Source organism: Antennarius striatus, chromosome 2 (assembly GCF_040054535.1).
Source record: "Antennarius striatus isolate MH-2024 chromosome 2, ASM4005453v1, whole genome shotgun sequence".
NCBI lineage: Eukaryota > Metazoa > Chordata > Actinopteri > Lophiiformes > Antennariidae > Antennarius > Antennarius striatus.
This window is the reverse complement of record NC_090777.1, coordinates 25,146,224-25,166,778: the sequence shown is the minus strand read 5'-3', so window position 1 is coordinate 25,166,778 and position 20,555 is coordinate 25,146,224. Positions and strand designations below refer to the sequence as shown.

Genomic DNA, 20,555 nt, shown 5'->3' with positions numbered 1-20,555 from the left:
TTGAAGCGAACAACAAGACGGCGCTGCTCCATCAGAATGTGTGTGGTTTTTTAAGATTAGCTGCGATGCTGCACATGAAGCTGGGATGTGAGATAATAACCCTCCAAGTGTTAGAAAAACCGGAGGGGCTGTGACCCCAAGCGCCGGCAGGAAAAGAACGACTGCAGAACAGAAAGGAAATTACTGCTGACAAAAAAAAAAGAACAATGGAAAGAGAGTCTGAAAAAGGAAATTTGAACTGAAACACGCCACGAGCCGAACACACACACACACACACACACACACACACACACACACACACACACACACACACACACACACACACACACACCATGGCATGTGTGTCCAGTTAACACCAATCTACACAGGGTGGAGTTACATCAACAACACAAACTGGCTAGCTTTGGAACAAACTGCATGACCTTCATCACCCGACATGAAGCAGGACTCTTCTTCATCGGTTTGATTTCAGACTCAATTTTTTTTTTTTTTTTTTGGAGGACTAACTTAAAGAAAATGTCCTGATGAGCGCGAGCTAACTGTTGCAGCACATCTGATGCTGTTGACGCAGAAATCGCCACAATGCTAACACCAGAGACGTTCATCATCAGTCAGTTCGTGAATGCAGCGTCCAATCAGAAGGCGTGCTGGAGCATCGCCTTTCAGATGCACCTGGTGATTCATGTTTAGCTCAGAATCCGGTACATAAGACATCTGGAGGACAAACCTGACTCTCCTAAACCCAAACCCAACCTCCATCTTTAAGGTGATATGGACCAGAAGTCCTTCAAGCTGACATTAATGGATGAACTTATGCATCATGTGATGAAACCAACTCGTTTCCTGGGAAACGGGTCGGTGAAACATTCTGATCAAATTTTCCTCGTAGGGGTAGAATGTTTTTTTCTTCTGAGGTGACCCCAGAACACACCCTTGTCTGCCTCTGATTGGCTTGGCATTGGCTCAGCGGCAGGACTAATCCAAATGAGGACGGGTCCCGGCGTAACCATGGTGACCAAATCCTGTGTCCACAAATCTCATCACCTGTTCTCCTCCCACCTGTCCACAAAATCTCAATGAAATTCATTCCAAATGTTCTGGTTTCTCCTGAAAACCAAATGGAACATTTGAGCACCTGCTCCTCTAGAAACCATCGCCGATGGAGACTACAGATCAATAATCAATACCTCAAACACAACGGTTCAGGTGGGGTTGACACATCTCCGGTTGGTGGGCCGGTGAGAGGTGACGTTTCCGATCCCTGTGGTTGTTTTTCGGCGGCGGACAGAGACCAGACGAGACATCTGGTCCCAGATTAGACCGCTGTGTTTAAGACAGGCTTAAGACTCCGGTGGCCTGGAACTCTGACGGCTTCCAGACTCAACCAATTAAGGGTCTAAACATGAACTCCAAGCTCACTGTTTGAACCCATGAACTACATCCGCGTCCCGCCTCAGACCAGAGCCGCTCCATCTCCCATCATCCTCACTTCCTGCTACGACTTCTGACGGCAGGTGGAGTTTATAAGGCATTCTTTAATTTGGAGAATCTTAACTTTTATCTGATTTTATGAGCCTGGAGAGGAAAAGGAGCAGTAATGGGGGGGGGGTGGAGGAGGTGGAGGAGGCGGGGGTCCCAAGATTTACTGGAGGTAAAATCCATCATGTGAGTTTACTGTGAGTTGAAGGAAAGCTCTAAATCATGAAGAGAACCTCAGATCGGACTGTCCCTTCCTGTCTGACTGAAACACACACACACACACACACACACACACACACACACACACACACAAACAACTCAGGTCAGCTGCGCAATTCAGTTTTCACCTTTGAAGATTGAAGGAAAGCCTGAATCAAAGCCTCTAGTCTGACTTCCTAAACAGGAACTCTGAACTAATCCTCAAAGAACATTCAGGTGACTCATGTTGTTCTGCTGCCTCATGATGATGATGATGATGATGATGATGATGATGATGATGATGATGATGATGCATGAATATGGAAATGCTGATCAGTAGCTGACTTCATCAATATTTTACTTACTGAGTCGTAATCTGAGCCCCAGCCAGCTCCTCGGTGGAGACTTGTGCAGAACCGAGTTCATGGTCCACTTGTTCGGCACCATCTGCGCGTCGACCCGCAGCAGCTCCGGTCGGTTCTGTCTGATGGCGCTGAACGTTGATCACCCGGGGAGGTTTAATTAGCGCTCCTCCTCACGCATTCCCACATTCCCTGGTAAAACAGTTTTTTTTTGCAGGATCCGGGTCCGGTCGGGGGGGGGGGCAGAAAGCTGCGGATCACGCCGCGTGGAATGCGTGGATAAACGAGCGGCCAGAACGCATCACCGGCGCAAAAGTTCGCTGCGTCCGAACCCGCCGAGGCGCAGCGGCTAACCGGACGCCGAGCTAAGCTTCCGATGACCTGTTGCCGGTTGCGGGAGAGAGAAAGAAATCCTCGACGTGCCGACGGAGACGTCCGTCGGTCGGTGGAAAAACAGAACCGTGTCGTCCGTCAGTGGATCAGCGGATCCGCGGTGCGTCTCCTGCCAACAACTTTACGCAGCGCGCAGCACAACTTGAGCACACATTGTCCTCGTCTCGCCGCCCTCCCCCGGTCCACCGTCGGGCTCCCCTCCATTCATTCACACAACCTGGATCCACAAAAGGCTCGGTGCTGTGTGTGAGCGGCGCCGCTAGGGGCGCCAGAGCGCCAAACGGTAGCGCAAGCCCCAGAGGCGCGCATCGGGGAGAGGTTCCCCCTGTCGGTGTGCGGTTGTATGAACACACACACACACACACACACACACACACACACGCACACACGCACACACACACACACACACACACACACACACACACACACACACACACACACACACACACACACACACACACACACAATAAATGAACAACGTGGCTTCAGTAAAAAAAAGAAAGCGTCCCTTTGAAATAATTTCGATTTGTGTGTCAAATCACCGCCCCCAACCTTGACCCCCCCCCCAAACTGCAGAACCATGATCCAAAAAAACACCACCCTCACCCTGCAAACAGCCTACTTAGTGGGTGGGAAAGGGGGAGGAGCAGAAATTAAACTAAAAAACTTTCCCCATTTCTCATTGGTCGGCTGCATCTTGGCAGGTTTTAGCTGATGCTAACTAGCATAACCTATCATATCGGCATGAAAATTTATTGAGTTATTTGTAAAATCATAACTTTATATAAGTTTCCCAACTGATTGTTGTGCGTCAAGAGATTTAAAACACACTTAACAAGAGCATTCTTATAAAAAGTTTGCATCCTAGCTAGTTTCTGATCTCATGGGACCACGGCGGGGGACGGCCGATGGATCTGACAAGCCTTATGTCTGTCGTCCAGCAGGACCGGCTCGCATGAGGACTCCAGGAAAACATCTGAGCTGACAGTCAAAACAATGAGTCTGCCAAAATGTGGCTGCTTTGTTTGTCTGCTCCCACCCCCAACAAAGAGAGGGGAGGGGGCATCAAACAAAGAAGAGTGAGGGGGAGGTGAGGAGGAGGAGGAGGAGGAGGAGGGGAGAGCGTTAGAACAGCCGACTTTACAAACTAGCCTTTCTTGGCTGCATGGACCGTACTGCTTCAGTCTGAACATCTGGTAATGCTCACACATCATCTGCTGCCCCCTACAGGTCAGAAAAGAATCGGCAAAGAACAAGTCTACATGTTCAACTTCCCCCACAAAGAGGTCACTTGACTCCACCCTCTTTATTCACGTCGGACGACAGCAAACACAAACAGATTAACGTACGGTCGGCTGACTGTCAAAACAATCATCGGTTTTAAAAGCACTTAAAAGCAAGAAATGCCCCAAAATGTTTTTTTTCTTTATTGTCTGGCAGGTTTTAATGTTCAGCTTATTTTATGGGGGGGGGGGGGTCATTGTCCATATGGCAGGAAACAAAGCTCCTCTGCAGCGGCGTTTAACGACCTGACACTGGGAGGTCCGACCCTCTGCGTTCTCGCCACATCTTATGGAGAGGAAGTCCAGTGACGGGAAAGCCCCGCCTCTTCCTGCGGAGCCTGATCATACTGAATCGTAGAATGAAAACTGTCCGGCTCCGTCTGAGTCCAGAACCCGGAGCTGACCGGGTCAGAACCAGTCATGACCAGTAGGGGGCGAGGGGCCGAGCCTGTGAGGGAAACGCCTTCACATCCTCGTCTGGCTGGGTCTCGACAGTCCCTTGAAGACTCGCAGTTTCCCGGCGCCGCTCAGGTCGAAGCTGTAGTCTTTGGTGACGTAGGGCGTCTCCCCCTTCAAGCCATCCTGGAACAGAAAAGTAAGGTGAGAGGAAGCTAACGCACACGCTACGACATCACCTGGAGGACACGCCCCTCTCACCTGTGAGGTGAGGATGCAGGGAGGCAGAGATATCGCTCCCAGGAGGAGACAGTTGACCTTCCGGAGTATGGAGGGATCTACGGGGGTGAGCAACAGGTACAGCCCCCGCTCCATGTCGATGCCTCGGAGCACACCTGGAGAAACATTCACACGCTAACCGACATGCTACACGCTTAACGAACACGGCTTTGATTATCAGTGTTTTCTGAAGTTGGACAGATGCATGATGGGTCCAGAGCGATACGTACCGAAACCCACGCATGGGCAGATGGGAGCCTGCGACAGGAGGACCGGGCCGCCCCTGCTGGTCACCCTCTCCGCCAGGCAGCACAGCGCCACCAGGCTGGCGTTGGCGGCGTAGAACATGTGATTAGGCACAACTTCACAGTGGATCACACCTAAAGCCACCGCCGTGTGGGGCACCTGGGGGCCGGGTGAGGGGGGCTCATTAACACTGGTTAAACCGGGACTGACGGTAGCTTGTCATGCTAACTGTTCTTCCTTGCACAATTTCAGCTAAGCTAATGGCTAGCTTCGTGTTTAGCTGTCAGTCGTCTTGAACTGAGTAAATAAACAAATAAGAGGTTCCATGTAAACACCAAAACACCTCAAATCTGAACATCCTGGTTCTGCTGTACCTGGTACGGGGTGAGGCTGTGTAGCGGTTTCACGAGTCCGGGATCAGGAGACTGCAGCTGACTCAGGTAGGCCAGCAGCGACAGCTCTCTGGTTTCGTTGCTGCGCTGGTGCTTCCTGCCAAACGCCCCCCACCACCACCCCAAGATGATGATGTGAATAACGGTGAAACTATCACTGCAAGCGTCAGAGGATTACTCTGGTGTACTTACGAGGTTCCTTGGCGACCCACTCCCTGAAATTCCGACTGGACGTTCAGGTGACTGTAGCTCCTGGGGGGGTTGTGGCTCTCTGTGAACTCGTCCAGGGCGGTCTGAGCAGGGGGGTGTGTCTGGTATCCGTGTGCTGTCCTCAGAAACTCTTGTGTGAGGGCGGAGCACTGGGAGACGCCGCTGTGATTGAGCTGGATGACGTGAGACACCGGGAAGAACCGGATCAAGTCCACCAGGAGCTGGAACCCAAATCCTGTGGACACCCCCAGAAAAGAACGCGTTCAGACCCTCGTCTCCGGTCACATCCTTCACCGCTGTCAAGAGTGCAGCCCGCGCTGACCTTTGACCCAGCCCATGGTGTTGATGATGACCGGAGTCTCTCTGCTCTGGGAACGTCGACGCCACAAGCACTTGAGCGATTCCAGGTAGCGCTCCAAGTCCGACTCGCATGACGACTGGCCGTAGTAGATCATGTGATCTGGCGTGCGCTGATGTGTGAAAGGAGGACCTGAAAAATACGTCAGCATGAATTTCCTGCAGATCCAGTCTGATACAGGAAGACCAGGAATGATCAATAATAACATTAATCACCAGTTCTATTACACCTGAGGCGGGATGTGACGTGTGAATAGAGAAATAAAAACATCTACTGTGTTAAAACTGCTTTCTTCTTCAGCACTCAGGCCAAAACTGTGGTGCATACTGCCCCCTCCTGGCTCAAAGTGGAGGTGCAGCACTTTTTCAAGAGCGTTACTTCACACACAAACGTTTCTAAATGTTTGCAGGCTCCTTGAGCTGAGAACTAACTGTACAGCAATAAATATACACCCTTCCAAGATATTGGTGTAATTAACTTCTTTTTGTGTCCGGTGTGTTGGGATATGTCTGCTGCATGTTTAAAAAAGTATTTTAAATGTCCTACATATGTAATAATATTAAAGCAGCAGCATCCTGCCACACATGATCAGCGGATTCAAACTCATTACATGATGGTGTGACGTACCCAGTAACGGTTCTGTGACAGTCGACAGAGAAAGACAACCAGCGGGGGTGAACTCTGTTTGACCGAGGTCACCTTCCAGGTAATCTACACCCGTTGTGCTGCAGACACGCAAAACATTTTGAGTTAACACTCGAACAACAGGAGAAAAAAAACAAGTTAAACCCACAATAAAAACACTCCGAATATCTTTCTTTATTAAATATGTATGAGGAGCACTCACTGGTTTAATAAGGTATTGATAAGGGCCCGGATGAATGTTGACTTGCCCACATTCTTGGTGCCACAAACGAAGATGACGGCGCAGCCATCCATGTCCCCTGGTGAGAGTTTGAGCACCAGACATGAGGTGAGGGATAGGAGTTTCTGTTTCCACACATCAGTGAAGGACGTTCACATTCCTATACGTGCAACCGGAGGGTCCCGAGTGGGACAAGGGGCTCACCTCTGCAGGCGCTGACCACCGTCATCAGAGCGTCTCTGCAGCTCTTCGACATGCTCAGGCCCTTGATGGTGCTGGCGAGGGGAATCACACCCAAACCGTTGAGCGGAGTGTCCAGAACCGCCGACATGAGTTCACACTACAAACGAGCAGAAGGAGAAGCTTCTGTTAGATGGAGTTCTGGGTGAATGACAGTAGCTCTGATTATCAACTCACCGCCGGGGGGTTGAACAATTCACTGAAGTCTGAGAAGCTGGACAGAAACCGGGTCAGAGGCATCTCCATCGGTTCCAGGAGGATGATGGACGAGTGTGACCTGATCCGTTTGAGCAATCTCTTCTTTGAAGCTTCAAAAAGGACATTTGGATGTGGAAGAAACCATATTGAATAATCTATATCTACAAATATAGACGACAATGTGAGGAGCAGATGTGTTTGTGTGCTTTTACCTGACGGTAGATACTTCTGAAAGATGCGTGACGCCTCTGTGCTGCCGTTGCTGGCGTGACTGCAGGTTTGCAGCGCCCTAATGGTCAGTGGACAATGTGAGGCCGGGGAGAAGAGCGGGTAGGACTCCTGGCCTTCGTCTATGGTGAACCCCATCACCTCCACCCGCCCATACAGGCAGGTCAACAAGCATTTCCCGTAGAAACACAGGGTCTGAAGGACAGCAGCAAATTCTCAGTCTAAGAAATGCACTAAAATCTGATGGGTGTGTATTTTAATTCCTACCTGATCCTTCTGCATGACGAGTACCGCGTGGTTCTGTCGGTCATCCCTCTCTGCACACAGATGCAGAGCCTCTCCCTCCAGTCGACCTGGACTCCCATCATCCGTGCCGCCTGACGACTCCATCCCGTTCCCACAGATGGCCTGGGAATACTCCTTCCATTCCTCCAGGTCATCCAACTCATTGTCCATCTCAAACAGCGTGTTTCCGTTAGACTGGAGGTCAGATTTCTTAAATCCTGCCTGCAGAGAACTTTTCCTGGAGTCAGAGACAGGCTTGGGCTTCTTCATGAGCCTCTTGACGGTGGGCTTCCTGTTCACGGATGCCTGGTGCTCCTGCACCACCTGAGCCATAACCGGACTGGACTTCAGATCCGAGGAAGTGATGGGAGCCCGGCATCGTTTCCCCCTCACGTCCTTCCACTTCTGGGATTTCGTGCGGCCCTTAGGCTGCGTGTTTTTCTTTACTTTCATGGTTCTGCACCTCAAATGATTCGTGCGGGTCTCACAGAACCTGCGGTCCGGTGATAACCTGGAAGGACAGGTGTGATGCACACGTCAGCATCGTCCGCGAACAACATCACGCTAAAAGAAAACACTCGTTACTGCTAGCTTAATGTTCCACAATTTGATAGCATGTGAAAGCTAGGCTAACAACGAGCTGCCTGACGTTTTATTAGCTATCTGTACATATATGAAGTTGAGTAGCAACGTTTTGGTGATAAATACAAACAGTTCAAGCAGCGACCGGCAACAAGTAAACAACTGAAGGTAATTTTTTTTTTAACTTAGCATGAAGTTATGCAGGAAAACGTCTCTCATCTGAGCTCTTAGCGCACTGGCGGCTAACCGCTAGCTCCCGCTGCTCATACAAATGAAGAATAACGTACCGCCCGACCTCTCAGGAAACAATGCAAAAATATTGAGACGTCCAGAAAACGCTTTTAATAAGCGGACTGCGTTTATATTCCGCTTACATAAACCCGGGGGGAAAAGCCGGGTGTTACAACAACGGTGCTAGCAGGCTGGCTCTCATCATGTGTGAGCCACAAACAAGACGCCGCTGGCGGATGGTCAACCATGACTTTTCCCGGAGTGCCTTTAATTATGAATATACTTAATTTTCAGATTTACTGTTTATCTTAACTGTTAGTCTACCTGAATTCTAATTGTAAAATTAAATTATACACGAGTTATCATCTACATTGTAGATAAGTCATTGATACTGAGCCTCAGGTTGAAGTTTAAAAATGGACAACAAACATGTATCGCGGAGTGACGCGCCTCTTAGCGTCACATCCTCTTCCTTTTGCAGTTTTTTTATGGGCCTACAAGAAACGAAAAGAAGGTACAGGTCGCAGCTTGGTTGAATTATTTACAGTAGTTTTAAACATGTGCAGGACGTCAATAAATACGAGTAAACAAACAGTTATAACCGATAATGCAGGGGCGAGTCTCAAAAGACAGCTGTGTCGCACAGACCGACAGAGCTAAGGGAGCGTCTTAAAATGTGTGCTAAGGGATAAACGTGGAGGAGCTAGGTGGCTAGGGGTGTGCGAGAATTTAAAGGACAGCTGTCTCCACTGGGGACGAATGATCAGGTCAGGGATATGTCCTGGAAAAATTTCAGGATATTTACTGACCATGTGTTTCAAGGGACAGCTATATCTCCTTCATTAAAAAAAAAAAAAAAAACGATGGTCAGAATTTAAAAAAAAAAATCACGTATTTAATTTGTCATGTTGTGACTATCAGTTCGTTATTAAGAACAGTGAAATCATGTTGTATTAGTGTATCTAATTATTCTGCCCTTCCAAAAATTGTTTTGAGTCGTTCAACATTATACATCGGTTTTCAAAAAAGTACACGAAAAAAATAAAAATTATGTTTATGTAAAAAAAAAAAAAAAAGACATTTCAAATTTTACAATACTATTAGTGTTGAATTTCTAAGGAATTTAAAACATTATTCTGTCATGCAGGTTTCCGGAAGCAGTGCAGCCAATCCTTCAGGTATAACGATGTCATGATAATTTTTTAAAAATTATTTGTTTTCAACAAAAAATTCTGAGAGGTATCGATGCCCCAATGGCAGTCATCACAAAACTAATCTGCAGCTTTTTTGATAATAATCAGTTGTTTTTTATTTTTTATTAAATTAAAAATGGAACAAAAATAGATGCTGTCTAAATGTCAGTTAACCTGGAAATGGGAAAGGAAAACATTGTGGAATAAATAATATATGAGTACTGTAATAAGTTATTTTATTTAGTTACAGTTTTAGGGGATATTACAATTTAAATTATAAATTAAAATGAACATTTGTGTATGAGGGATTTTGCCACTCAGAAAATTCAGCTATTTCCTTTTTATTTTTAATTCCCAATGAACTGATGAAATATAAAATTTTATCTAAAAACAACCAGAATACAATGGTTATATAACACCTCGTATGTGTTTACGAAACGGGATGTGATAGTTAAGAACTTTGTCATGCAAGTGCTTAAAAAAAGAGTTTGATTCAAACGTAGAACGTAGTTATGACATGAAATTCATCTTTTTAATGTAAAGTAAATTTGTCTGATCCAGCAGGATGTCAGTGAAGGCCCACCCGCAGCGTGTCCTGTCCGCCCTCAACCAGCAGAGGGCAGTGGGGAGTTTTTGTGATGCGGTACTGAATGTTGGCGGCGGGGTGGTCTACCTGGCCCATCGCAACATCCTGGCTTGTTTCAGTGAACTGGTGCAGCAGTCCAACATGCCCACCACGCAGTGCATGGAGTTCTGCCTGCAGGAGTGTCCCGGTGATGGCCTGGAGTTGCTACTGGACTTTGTCTACACTGGAGAGCTCAAACTGGATCCTACCAACCTGGACCAGGTCCAGTATGCAGCAGCCAGCCTGCGTATACCAGAAGCTCTAGAACTCTGTCAGCGGTACAAGGACACCTCTGTGGACCCAAAGCCTCTCAAACGTAAAAGAGGAAGGCCCCGGAAGTCTGCATCAGACACGACCCAACTCTGTTCAGTTGAGCACCAAAACTCACTTCCAGCCAGTAAAAGTGACTCCAGCTGTGATTCTGCCACGACCACGTCCACCAGCGCCACAACCACCCGCTCCGGTCGCGTAGTGAAGGGCCCCAGGAGACTGGTGACGGATGAGGCCCCAAACACTGACATCGTAGCCCCCGACAAACCCGGAAAGAGGCCCCCGCCTCTTGCCCCAGACAGAGACGGCCCTTCTGTCCTGGAGAACCAAAGCCTGGATCAGCCGACCGGGGAAAGTGAGGTAGGGTACCCACAATACAGAATACAGCCCTGGGTCCATTGACAGTCTCTACTAACAATCATTTTAAAAATTCTGGTTTGGATACGGATCCCTTTGATGAGATTTTTAAATTCCTCAGCCCAAATAAGACAAACTGAGAAGAAACTAGAAGATGAAATAGAAACTAGTAGAACCTGTCGCGAACCCAAAGGCCTACAAAGATGGCAGGTTTTCTGTTCTGCGTAAATTCCTGCAGGAAATATTGTGTTAAATAAAGCGCGACTTGGCAAAGGTCATTAATTAAGTTGATTAGTTGAGCACTTTGGTCGACTGTGGTTGTTGTAAAGTGCTTAACAAGTAAAGATTGGATTGGATTAATAAAACGATTATCGATCTGTCCCATGCCCAGGCTCCCGAGGTGCAGACTGACCTAAGGGACCGTAAGGAAAGCCGGGAAGCAGAGGGAATCCAATCCGACGACGATGACTGGGGGGAACAGGAAGGGGTCGGCAAGGACATGGATGATGAGTACGTCCCCCTGGGGGTCCCCAGCTCTTTATCCTCGTCCACATCGACGGCACGGAAACGCAGAGCCCGCTGTAAAGCAGAACGAAACGAGGGCAGCGGGGTGGAGGAAGACAACGGGAGGAAGGACTCGGTCCGGTGTCCCGTCTGTGACAAGTCCTTCAAGAGCAAATACTACCTGAAGGTTCACAACAGGTACGCCTGCTCACGATCACTCCCTGACACCGTTGCAGGGATGAGACTAACATGTTTTTCTCAGGCGCCACACAGGGGAGAGGCCATTCGGGTGCCTGAAATGTGGGAAGAGGTACTTCAGGAAGGAGAATCTGTTGATACACGAGATTAGAGACTGTTCCCGATTGCAGGTCGGTCAAGAACCCCCCTGTGGTGCTTTCAGGTACCCGTCCCCCAATAACAAGCTAAAAGCTGTGTGTGTTTCAACCCGCAGACGTTCACCTGCCTGTCCTGCTCCTCCACCTTCAAAGGGAAGGAGGAGCTGCTGCTGCACGCCGTGTCCCACACCGGAGACATGCCCTACAAGGTACCACCCCCCACCCACCCAAAGCCTCATGGGAATTTTTTATGTCTAAGTAAGGAAAATGTTAAAATGTCAAATCTCTGCCTAATGTTTTAATGATGCCCCCGTTGACCCTGTTTCTAGTGCTCCACGTGTCCAGAACAGTTCATGTACAAGAAGAACCTGACGGTCCACATGATGAAGGTCCACGGCTACCCCAAACCACACGCCGTGAGTGGGTTTCGTGCTTCATAGCTGCACTCACAAAACACATTTGAAACCCAGTTAAACCTTTAAACACCCGTTTGACCCAACAGTGTGCTGAGTGCCCCAAAACCTTCCTGACCCGGACCGAGCTTCGCGTTCACGAGGCGGCCAAACATCGAGGCGAAAAGCCGTTTGTGTGCGAGGAATGCGGCCATCGAGCCTCCAGTCGAAACGGCCTACAGATGCACATCAAAGCCATCCACAGGTAATGGGATAGCCCCCCCCCCCAACCTGAAACCGAACCGCCAGATGACTGAAACGCGTTCTGTTTTCTTTGGCGTTGCAGAAACGAGCGACCTTTCGTGTGCAGCCTGTGCGGCCACGCCTTCTCCCAAAGGAACAACCTGAACATGCATCTCCGCATCCACAGCGGCGAGAGGCCGTTCCAGTGTCACCTGTGTGGGAAGACCTTCAGGACACAAGGTAGCGCCCCCTTCTGGCCACTGCCATCCCTTGTTCCTTTCTTCTCCTCTTTCCTCTGTCCTTCTGGGAGCTTCCTCGTACCTCTTCAGGGGTTTAGTTACAGTATTTTGGCACCCTAAGGCACACTGGATTATAAGGCGAACTTGTAATTAATGGTTTATTTTATTATTTATTTCATATATAAGGCTGCACGGTGGCGCAGTGGTTAGCGCTGCCGCCTCACAACACGGCGAACCCCGGTTCGAGTCAAGCTTTGTGTTGAGTTCACATGCTCTCCCCGTGTCTGCGTGGGTTCTCTCCGGGTTCTCCGGCTTCCTCCCGCCTCCAAAAGCATGCGCTTCAGGTTAATTGGCCGTTCCAAATTGCCCGTAGGAATGAGTGTGTGTGTGCATGGTTGTATGTCTTTGTGTGTGGCTCCGCGGTGTACTGGCGGCGTGCCCGGAGTGTCACGCCCTATCCCGCCGAGATAGGCTCCGGCTCCCCGTGACCCGCTGTAGCCGATATAGCGGTGGTAATCTGAAGATGACTGTAGCGGCTGTAGTTGCGCTATCCGTCCACTAGATGGAGCACTCATGACTGTCTGAGTACTGTACATCCTTTAACGTGGCTCGGTCCTGACTCGGTCCACCCAACGCGTGGTGTTAATCCCCATCTTTATTAACACAGCCAGTCTGGACAAACACAACCGCACACACACCGGCGAGCGTCCCTTCAGCTGCGACGCCTGCGAGCAGCGATTCACCGAGAAAGGCGCCCTCGTCCGCCACAAGGCCAGCAAGCACGAGGAAGGCCGGCCCCACTGTTGTCACATTTGTGGGAAAACCTTCAAAGGTAAGCTATAATAGGTCCGGGCTAGCCGGTGTTAGCTCCTGGTGAGCAGCAGAGGTACCGACCCACTGATCCAGTTCTTGTGGTTTCTGCCTCCAGCCAAGGAGCAGCTCCGTGTTCACCTGCGCCGACATAAAGGCGTAAGGAAGTTTGAGTGCGTCGACTGCGGCTACAAGTTCACCCGGCAGGTAGGCTTGTTTCACTACCTGGTTTATCTGATGATGTCATCACCGTGCGCCCGCAACTGGAAGGTTCCTCCTCGCGTCACGTTCTCTCTCATCCTTCCATCCCTCCTAACTGGTTTCTTCTTGACACGTTGTTTCCATGGTTACAGGTTAGAAATCCCTTATTCAATCTGTGACATACATTTTCAAGTTTTAACTGGACTCATCAAGGACGCGTTCACTTCTTTATTCTTCCAGTTGAAACCCACTGATGTTCACAGGATTAGAAAAACTGCTGATGTGAAAGCTAAAAGCTAGTCAAGCTAAAACCTAGCCGTCTCTCTCCTCCAGGCACACCTGCGACGACACATCCAGATCCACAAACGCACCGAGAACTACAACCCCCGGCAGAGGAAGCTGAGGAACTTGGTGGTCCAGGACACGGACCGGAGTCCAGCAGAGAAGGAAGCACCTGAAGCCGAGGAGGCCTCGCCTGTCGCCGCCCAGACAGATTACCACCCAGAACCTGCTGAGGTCCAGGGACCCCCTGACCCCGTCTCCGGGACGGGTCTCGGGTCTAGTTGCATCGTGAGGGTGGTGATCGAGTCGAGCGATGGGGTGATAGAGGAGGGGGTGTCCAACCAGAACCTGGGACACGTGGAGCCGGGGGGGAGCTTCTCCGTCCCGGAGGTGTTGGAGCAGACGCAGCTGGTCGCTGAGGCGTTTGAGTCGTCCATGGATATGGAGGGAATGGTTGAGGACATGGCCACTAAGACCTGAAGACTACGAACAGAGTCAAAGAGTCACTTTATGCAAATAAATAAAACTGTCTAAAGGTAGATCAGCAAAGCTTAGCTTTAAACCAGTTTTGGTTCAGTTCATGTTGTTCCTCCTGCTCCAACAACTAATGCTGAAGTACATGGGTTCATAACCCAGTCACAGAATTCAGTGGAGGCTGAAAAGAAATAGGTGGTTTCATAATCTCACACAATACAGAAGTGTTGACATCTTTCCATTTCTCGGTGAGTGTGAACATGTCATGGTTGGTACGTACCACATGTTGTTACCAGAGTTTACCAAAGCCATTGATTTTTCTGCTGGTGAGGTTTTCATGTCAGCCTCGTATGAATGGGTTCAGTCCATTCAGATGCTTCCACACAAGTCTTTCCTCCCTGAACTGCCCACGTTCTGCAAACCAATGCCAGCAGGAGGCACATCCACACCGGATGCTGGATACCTTCATTCCCTCTGATGATTAGCTGTAAATGAACTGAACGTATTTCGGCTGTATTAGCTTGTAGTTTTCAATGAGTGTCAACACAATGTCAAGACTATTCAGTTCTAAAAATTTAACCGTGTACAAAATCTGAAAGAAGATAGCCATGGAAAAACTTCAAAAATTCTCATTTATGGAGACCAGGATTCATGTAGGGGAAAGATTTATTGAACACAGGATTAAACTTCTGACCTGTCAAACATGATGCACAACCAAAATGAACTGTCATCTCTACCGATAGACAAGTGAATTCTTAAAAATATAAATAAAATAAGTAATCAACCTTTATTTATATAGCGCTTAATCACGTCATCAGAAATTTCGAAAGCGTTTAACAGACAGAAAGCCAACTTGAACCCTCCAGAGCAAGCATAAGCGACAGTGGCGGGGAAAAACTCCCTCATTGAGGAAGAAACTCCGGGCAGGACCCAGACTCTGGAGGGCGGTCATCTGCCTTGACCGGTTGGTTGGGAAAAAGAAATACACTGGGGATAGAGACAAGGCAAGGAAAAGAGAGAGACAGAAACAAATAAGATGCAAAATGTGTTTGATTTTTAGTTCTCTCCAATTTACGCAATAAATCAACTTTGTCTGATAAATAAAATGTTAGTGACAGCTAAACTTAATATTCATCCCCTTCCCCACCTTCCCCAGTTTCCTCAACCGAGTCGATCCCAACCTCTTCATAGTCTTTCTCCAGGGTGGCCATGTCTTCTCTGGCCTCAGCGAACTCTCCCTCTTCCATTCCCTCCCCAACGTACCAGTGGACGAAAGCTCTCTTGGCATACATCAGGTCAAACTTGTGGTCGAGACGAGACCAGGCCTCAGCGACGGCAGTGGTGTTGCTCAGCATGCACACAGCCCTCTGCACTTTAGCCAGGTCTCCACCGGGGACCACAGTCGGGGGCTGGTAGTTGATGCCCACCTTGAAGCCAGTGGGGCACCAGTCCACAAACTGGATTGTGCGTTTGGTTTTGATGGCACCGATGGCTGCGTTGACGTCTTTGGGCACCACATCACCACGGAACAGCAGGCAGCAAGCCATGTATTTACCGTGACGAGGATCACACTTCACCATCTGGTTGGATGGCTCAAAGCAGGCATTGGTGATCTCAGCAACAGACAACTGTTCATGGTAGGCCTTCTCAGCAGAGATGACAGGGGCGTAGGTGGCCAGAGGGAAGTGGATACGAGGGTAGGGCACCAAGTTGGTCTGGAACTCAGCCAGGTCAACATTCAGAGCTCCATCGAAGCGAAGGGAGGCCGTGATTGAAGACACAATCTGGCTGATGAGCCTGTTCAAGTTGGTGTATGATGGGCACTCAATGTCTAAGTTCCGGCGACAGATGTCGTAGATGGCCTCGTTGTCCACCAGGAAGGCACAGTCAGAGTGTTCTAAGGTGGTGTGGGTGGTCAGGATGGAGTTGTAAGGCTCCACCACAGCTGTGGAAACCTGGGGGGACGGGTAGATGGCAAACTCAAGCTTAGACTTTTTCCCATAATCAACAGAGAGTCTCTCCATCAACAGGGAGGTGAAACCTGAGCCAGTGCCTCCACCAAAGGAGTGGAAGACCAGAAACCCCTGGAGACCAGTGCATTGGTCAGCCTGCAGAGAAATTACAGAATTATATTAAAGATACATAATATGCAATGAAAAACAAAATGTTTTGTATCAATTGTATGCATGTAAATGTGCCTAACTACTAAAGAAATCTACATACCTCCACTCAGGAGGTTATGGTTTCAAAAATATTTGAAATTGAAATTGCATGAAGATTTGAAGGGGATTCAGACCCAAGACAATATTCTGAGAATATTACAATAAACTTGTATGGTGATGATGGCAAGTAGAAAATAATGACTAGAAAATAGTCATTTTCTATACTCTCATTCTTTTGAGCTTCAATAAAGTAAATTGAATGACTAACTCTAAAGTGCCCCTACCAGTTTACGGATTCTATTTAGGACACCATCGATGATCTCTTTGCCGATGGTGTAATGTCCTCTGGCGTAGTTGTTAGCAGCATCTTCTTTTCCTGAGATCATCTGTTCAGGATGAAAGAGCTGACGGTAGGTTCCTGTGCGAACCTCATCTGGGAAAGACAGCAACGAACAAATGAGAAAATTTGGTACAGGAAGTGCTAAAAGTGGATAAAAGTTTGATAATATGACTTATACTGGCTAACCAAGATACTTCATTCTTTCAGTTAATCTGTTTCACCAGAAACCTCATCAATAATGAAATTTGTCTTCACCTGAATTTGCTCGTGCCTGATCTAAAAAAACAAATAAAACCCCAAAACATGAATAAGGTCCACATCACAACACTACTGACCAATCACAGTGGGTTCCAGGTCAACAAAGACGGCTCTGGGGACGTACTTCCCAGCCCCCGTCTCGCTGAAGAAAGTGTTGAAGGAGTCGTCTTGGCCCCCGACGAATTCACGGTTGGGCATTTGGCCGTCAGGCTGAATGTCGTGTTCCAGGCAGTAAAGCTCCCAGCTGGTGTTCCCCATCTGCACCCCCGCTTGGCCAACATGGACAGAAATACATTCACGCTGGAGAATAATAAAAGATGCAGCTTTGTAAGAATATTCAACATAATGATGACTTTTTCTGCAGTCAATATGTTCAACTTTTTGTCATAATTAATTTATGGTACATTCATGAGAAACTTAAGAAGTCTACCACTAGGCAGACGCTAAGAGTTAGATGGGAGAAAAAGTTAAAAAAATTAAGAGTAGGAATAGATTTTTTTCACATTTACATGCATGTCATCAATCAAAAAGATAAATAAATTTAAAAAATCAAACATGAGATGTTGCTCTCGCAAGCCAAATAAAATGATGTGGCGAGCCACATTTGGCCCGCTGGCCTTGAGTTTGACACATGTGGTATAACTGGAACACTGTCAGCAATGTCTTAAATGATGATAGCAAGTTATGTTGACGCTTGAATAAAAAAAAAATCATACAAAAATTGAAAATAGTCAAAAAAAGTTCATTACAATCCACCACTGCTGCACTACTTGATAGGTCTTGAATTTGCCTGTTAATTGTACTAAATTATAAAAGGACTAGAATTATTTGTTAACAGATTTACTGTTCAATTTTCCATGCTCAATGTTTATGTAGAAATAGTTTTGTCTTTAGGACTCAGGCTAAAATATTTTTAAATCTTCAATTTAAACAAGCAGGCATATTACAGCTTACTTACAACTGTGATAACCTTTGAAATACCATATATGACCATCCTTCATGTCACGGTGTTTTTTCTTCTTCTCCTTTTGGCTTTTCCCTTCAGGGGTCGCCACAGCGAATCAGTTGCCTCCATCTAACCCAAAACTCAGCATCCTTCTACCAATATATTCACTATCTCTCCTCTGGACATGTCCAAACCATCTCAGTCTGGCCTCTCTGACTTTATCTCCAAAACCTCTAACATGTGCTGTCCCTCTGATGTACTCATTCCTGATCCTATCCATCCTGGTCACTCCCAGAGAGAACCTCAGCATCTTCATCTCTGCTACCTCCAGCTCTGTCTCCTGTCTTTTCCTCAGTGACACTGTCTCTAGACCAAACAACATCGCTGGTCTCACCACAGTTTTGTACACCTTTCCTTTCATTTTAGCTGAAACTCTTCTATCACACATCACACCTGACACTTTCCTCCACTCGTTCCATCCTGCCTGTACACACTTCTCCATCTCTTTTCCACACTCTCCATTGCTCTGGACTGTTGACCCTAAGTACTTAAAATCCCCCACCTTCTTGATCTCTTCTCCCTGTAACCTCACTCTTCCACTTGGGTCCCTCTCATTCACACACATGTACTGTCTTACTGCAGCTAACCTTCATTCCTCTCCTTTCCAGGACAAACCTCCACCTCTCTAGCTTCTCCTCCACCTGTTCCCTGCTCTCACTCATGGTGCTACTTTTATCCTACCTTATAATTAATTACCCCCTTCAATGGTCAGACTGACAAGGGAGGATGGATGCTGGCGTGTGACAAATAGGGGTTAACTGGAGGGCTAATAATAATAATAATAATAATAATAATAATAATAATAATAATAATAATAATAATAATAATAATAATAATAATAATAATAATATAATAATAATGGATTAGATTTATATAGTGCTTTTCTGGACACACTCAAAGACGCTTTACATTGGATCCACTATTCATTCACTCCTCATTCATACTTGGTGATGGTAAGCTTAAGCTACGTGTGTAGCCACAGCTGCCCTGGGGCAGACTTTTTAAAAATTACCTCACATTTTATTCATCCGTTTTTGTGGGTCAATTTCACTCAGGACACATTTTTCATTGCCTTACCATTGTTGCTTCTTGAAGAAAGTTCTCTAAACAATTAGTATTTCCCAAATACTATCTTACAATGACACTAATATACTCTCTTAATAAGCTCCTCTGCTTACATATCGTTGACATCAAAGAAATGTTTTTATGATGTTAAGGTCCCTTCAAGCAGTTATCACCAAGATGTCAGACTTGTTTAATCTCAGCAGACTCAGTTTCATAATTCAAATATAATGAGTGGTATTACATTTTCTAAGGTTTGGCATCAACTCTTCAAAATTGTTGCCCTCTTAAACTAATTGCCTAAGACGCTTTTTTACTTGCCTAAATCATCAACAAATGGTCTTTGGTCTTTCAAGCATCTATAATCATAGTTTCAAAGAAATGTTGATCTGAAGTGTTTTAGTTTACTTAATTGACACATCTTACAACATTGATTTTGCGATAGTCGGGGAGAATCCCAAAACACCTAGGTTTTTCTGAGGTTTTTTTTTAGAACTTTTTTTGCCACTTATTTACAGAAATGCTTTTTCTTGCACAAATCATCTAAATATCAACAAATGGGTCAGTTTTTTGTGTTTCCTGAAAAATCTGAAAGAAGTTATTTAGCGTATCTGATGGTGTCTAGAAAGAAGCGGATGTCTTAATGTCACAGCGCCACCTGCTAGTGGAAGTGGGTACTTCAGTGATGTTTCCTGGGTGAATGGTTTATGAACTTGTCGAGCACTGATTTTGGTTTCTCCTCTGAACTTTTCATTGCCTTACCATTTTGGCTTCTGGAAGAAAGTTCTCTAAACAAATACCAACTTTCAGGGACACTAATATATTCTACTCTCAGCTTACATGTTGTTGAGATTAAAAGAATACTTTTATGTTAGACATTCTTTTAAGCAGATATCCTCAGGATGGAAGACTTGTTTAATCTAAACAGAATCATACAGTTGCGTACTGTAATTCAAATATAATGAGTGGGATTCAATTCTTGAAGGTTTGGCATGGACTCTTCAAAATGATCGCCCTTTTAAACTAATTCCCTAAGTCGCTTTTTTACAAAAATTCTTTTTCTTGCATAAATCGTCTACGTATCAACGAATGGTTACATTTTTTTGTGTTTCCTGTAAAAACCTGAAATGATTTTGGCATGCTAATGGTGTCTAGAGGAAAGGGGATGTTTTAATACCACAGCACCACCTACTGGTGGAAGTGGGTACTTCAGTGATGTTTCCTGGGTGAATGGTTTATGAGCTTGTCAAGCAGTATTTTAGGTTTGTCCTCTGAATTTTTCATTTCCTTACCATTTTGGTTTCTTGAGGAAAGTTTTCTAAACAAATACTAACTTTCAGGGACACTAATATATTCTGCCCTCAGCTTACATGTCGTCGAGATTAAAAGAATACTTTTATGTTAGACATTCTTTTAAGCAGATATCCTCAGGATGGAAGACTCGTTTAATCTCAGCAGTCTCATACAGTTGCATACTGTAATTCAAATACATGTATAATGAATGTGATTCAATTTTCGAAGGTTTGGCATGGACTCTTCAAAATCATCTCCCTTTTAAGCTAATTGCCTAAGTCGCT

General features: G+C 46.6%; 3 protein-coding genes across 6 annotated transcripts; 1 reads left to right on the top strand and 2 right to left on the bottom strand.

Moving 5' to 3' along the window:
- Nucleotides 1-3,695: 3,695 nt before the first annotated feature.
- Nucleotides 3,696-8,445, bottom strand: nol9 (nucleolar protein 9). Its single transcript, XM_068337702.1, has 13 exons — nt 8,282-8,445; nt 7,395-7,923; nt 7,112-7,322; nt 6,879-7,009; nt 6,666-6,801; nt 6,444-6,540; nt 6,224-6,321; nt 5,561-5,728; nt 5,221-5,473; nt 5,011-5,125; nt 4,621-4,795; nt 4,373-4,506; nt 3,696-4,297 (listed from the first exon to the last, which is right to left on the bottom strand). The coding sequence occupies exons 2-13, from the start codon at nt 7,863-7,865 to the stop codon at nt 4,181-4,183; spliced, it is 2,106 nt and encodes a 701-aa protein (XP_068193803.1). The 5' UTR covers nt 7,866-7,923; nt 8,282-8,445; the 3' UTR covers nt 3,696-4,180.
- A 267-nt stretch (nt 8,446-8,712) lies between these two features.
- zbtb48 (zinc finger and BTB domain containing 48) lies at nt 8,713-14,170 on the top strand. Of its 4 annotated transcripts, none has more exons than XM_068334873.1 (12): nt 8,729-8,739; nt 9,373-9,403; nt 9,980-10,673; nt 11,062-11,372; nt 11,437-11,542; nt 11,626-11,718; nt 11,839-11,925; nt 12,012-12,166; nt 12,248-12,384; nt 13,051-13,215; nt 13,312-13,400; nt 13,728-14,170. In XM_068334873.1, the coding sequence occupies exons 3-12, from the start codon at nt 9,984-9,986 to the stop codon at nt 14,154-14,156; spliced, it is 2,262 nt and encodes a 753-aa protein (XP_068190974.1). In that variant the 5' UTR covers nt 8,729-8,739; nt 9,373-9,403; nt 9,980-9,983; the 3' UTR covers nt 14,157-14,170. The 4 variants fall into 4 exon arrangements, with proteins under 4 accessions (XP_068190965.1, XP_068190984.1, XP_068190974.1 ...); XM_068334892.1 differs by having other exon boundaries at nt 8,736-8,739; nt 9,983-10,673; XM_068334864.1 differs by lacking the exon at nt 9,373-9,403 and having other exon boundaries at nt 8,713-8,739.
- Nucleotides 14,171-15,262: 1,092 nt separating this feature from the next.
- On the bottom strand, nt 15,263-16,636 carry LOC137608483 (tubulin alpha-1D chain-like). The gene is made up of 2 exons (XM_068334905.1): nt 16,597-16,636; nt 15,263-16,258 (listed from the first exon to the last, which is right to left on the bottom strand). The coding sequence occupies exon 2, from the start codon at nt 16,172-16,174 to the stop codon at nt 15,275-15,277; it is 900 nt and encodes a 299-aa protein (XP_068191006.1). The 5' UTR covers nt 16,175-16,258; nt 16,597-16,636; the 3' UTR covers nt 15,263-15,274.
- Between the last annotated feature and the right edge of the window lie 3,919 nt (nt 16,637-20,555).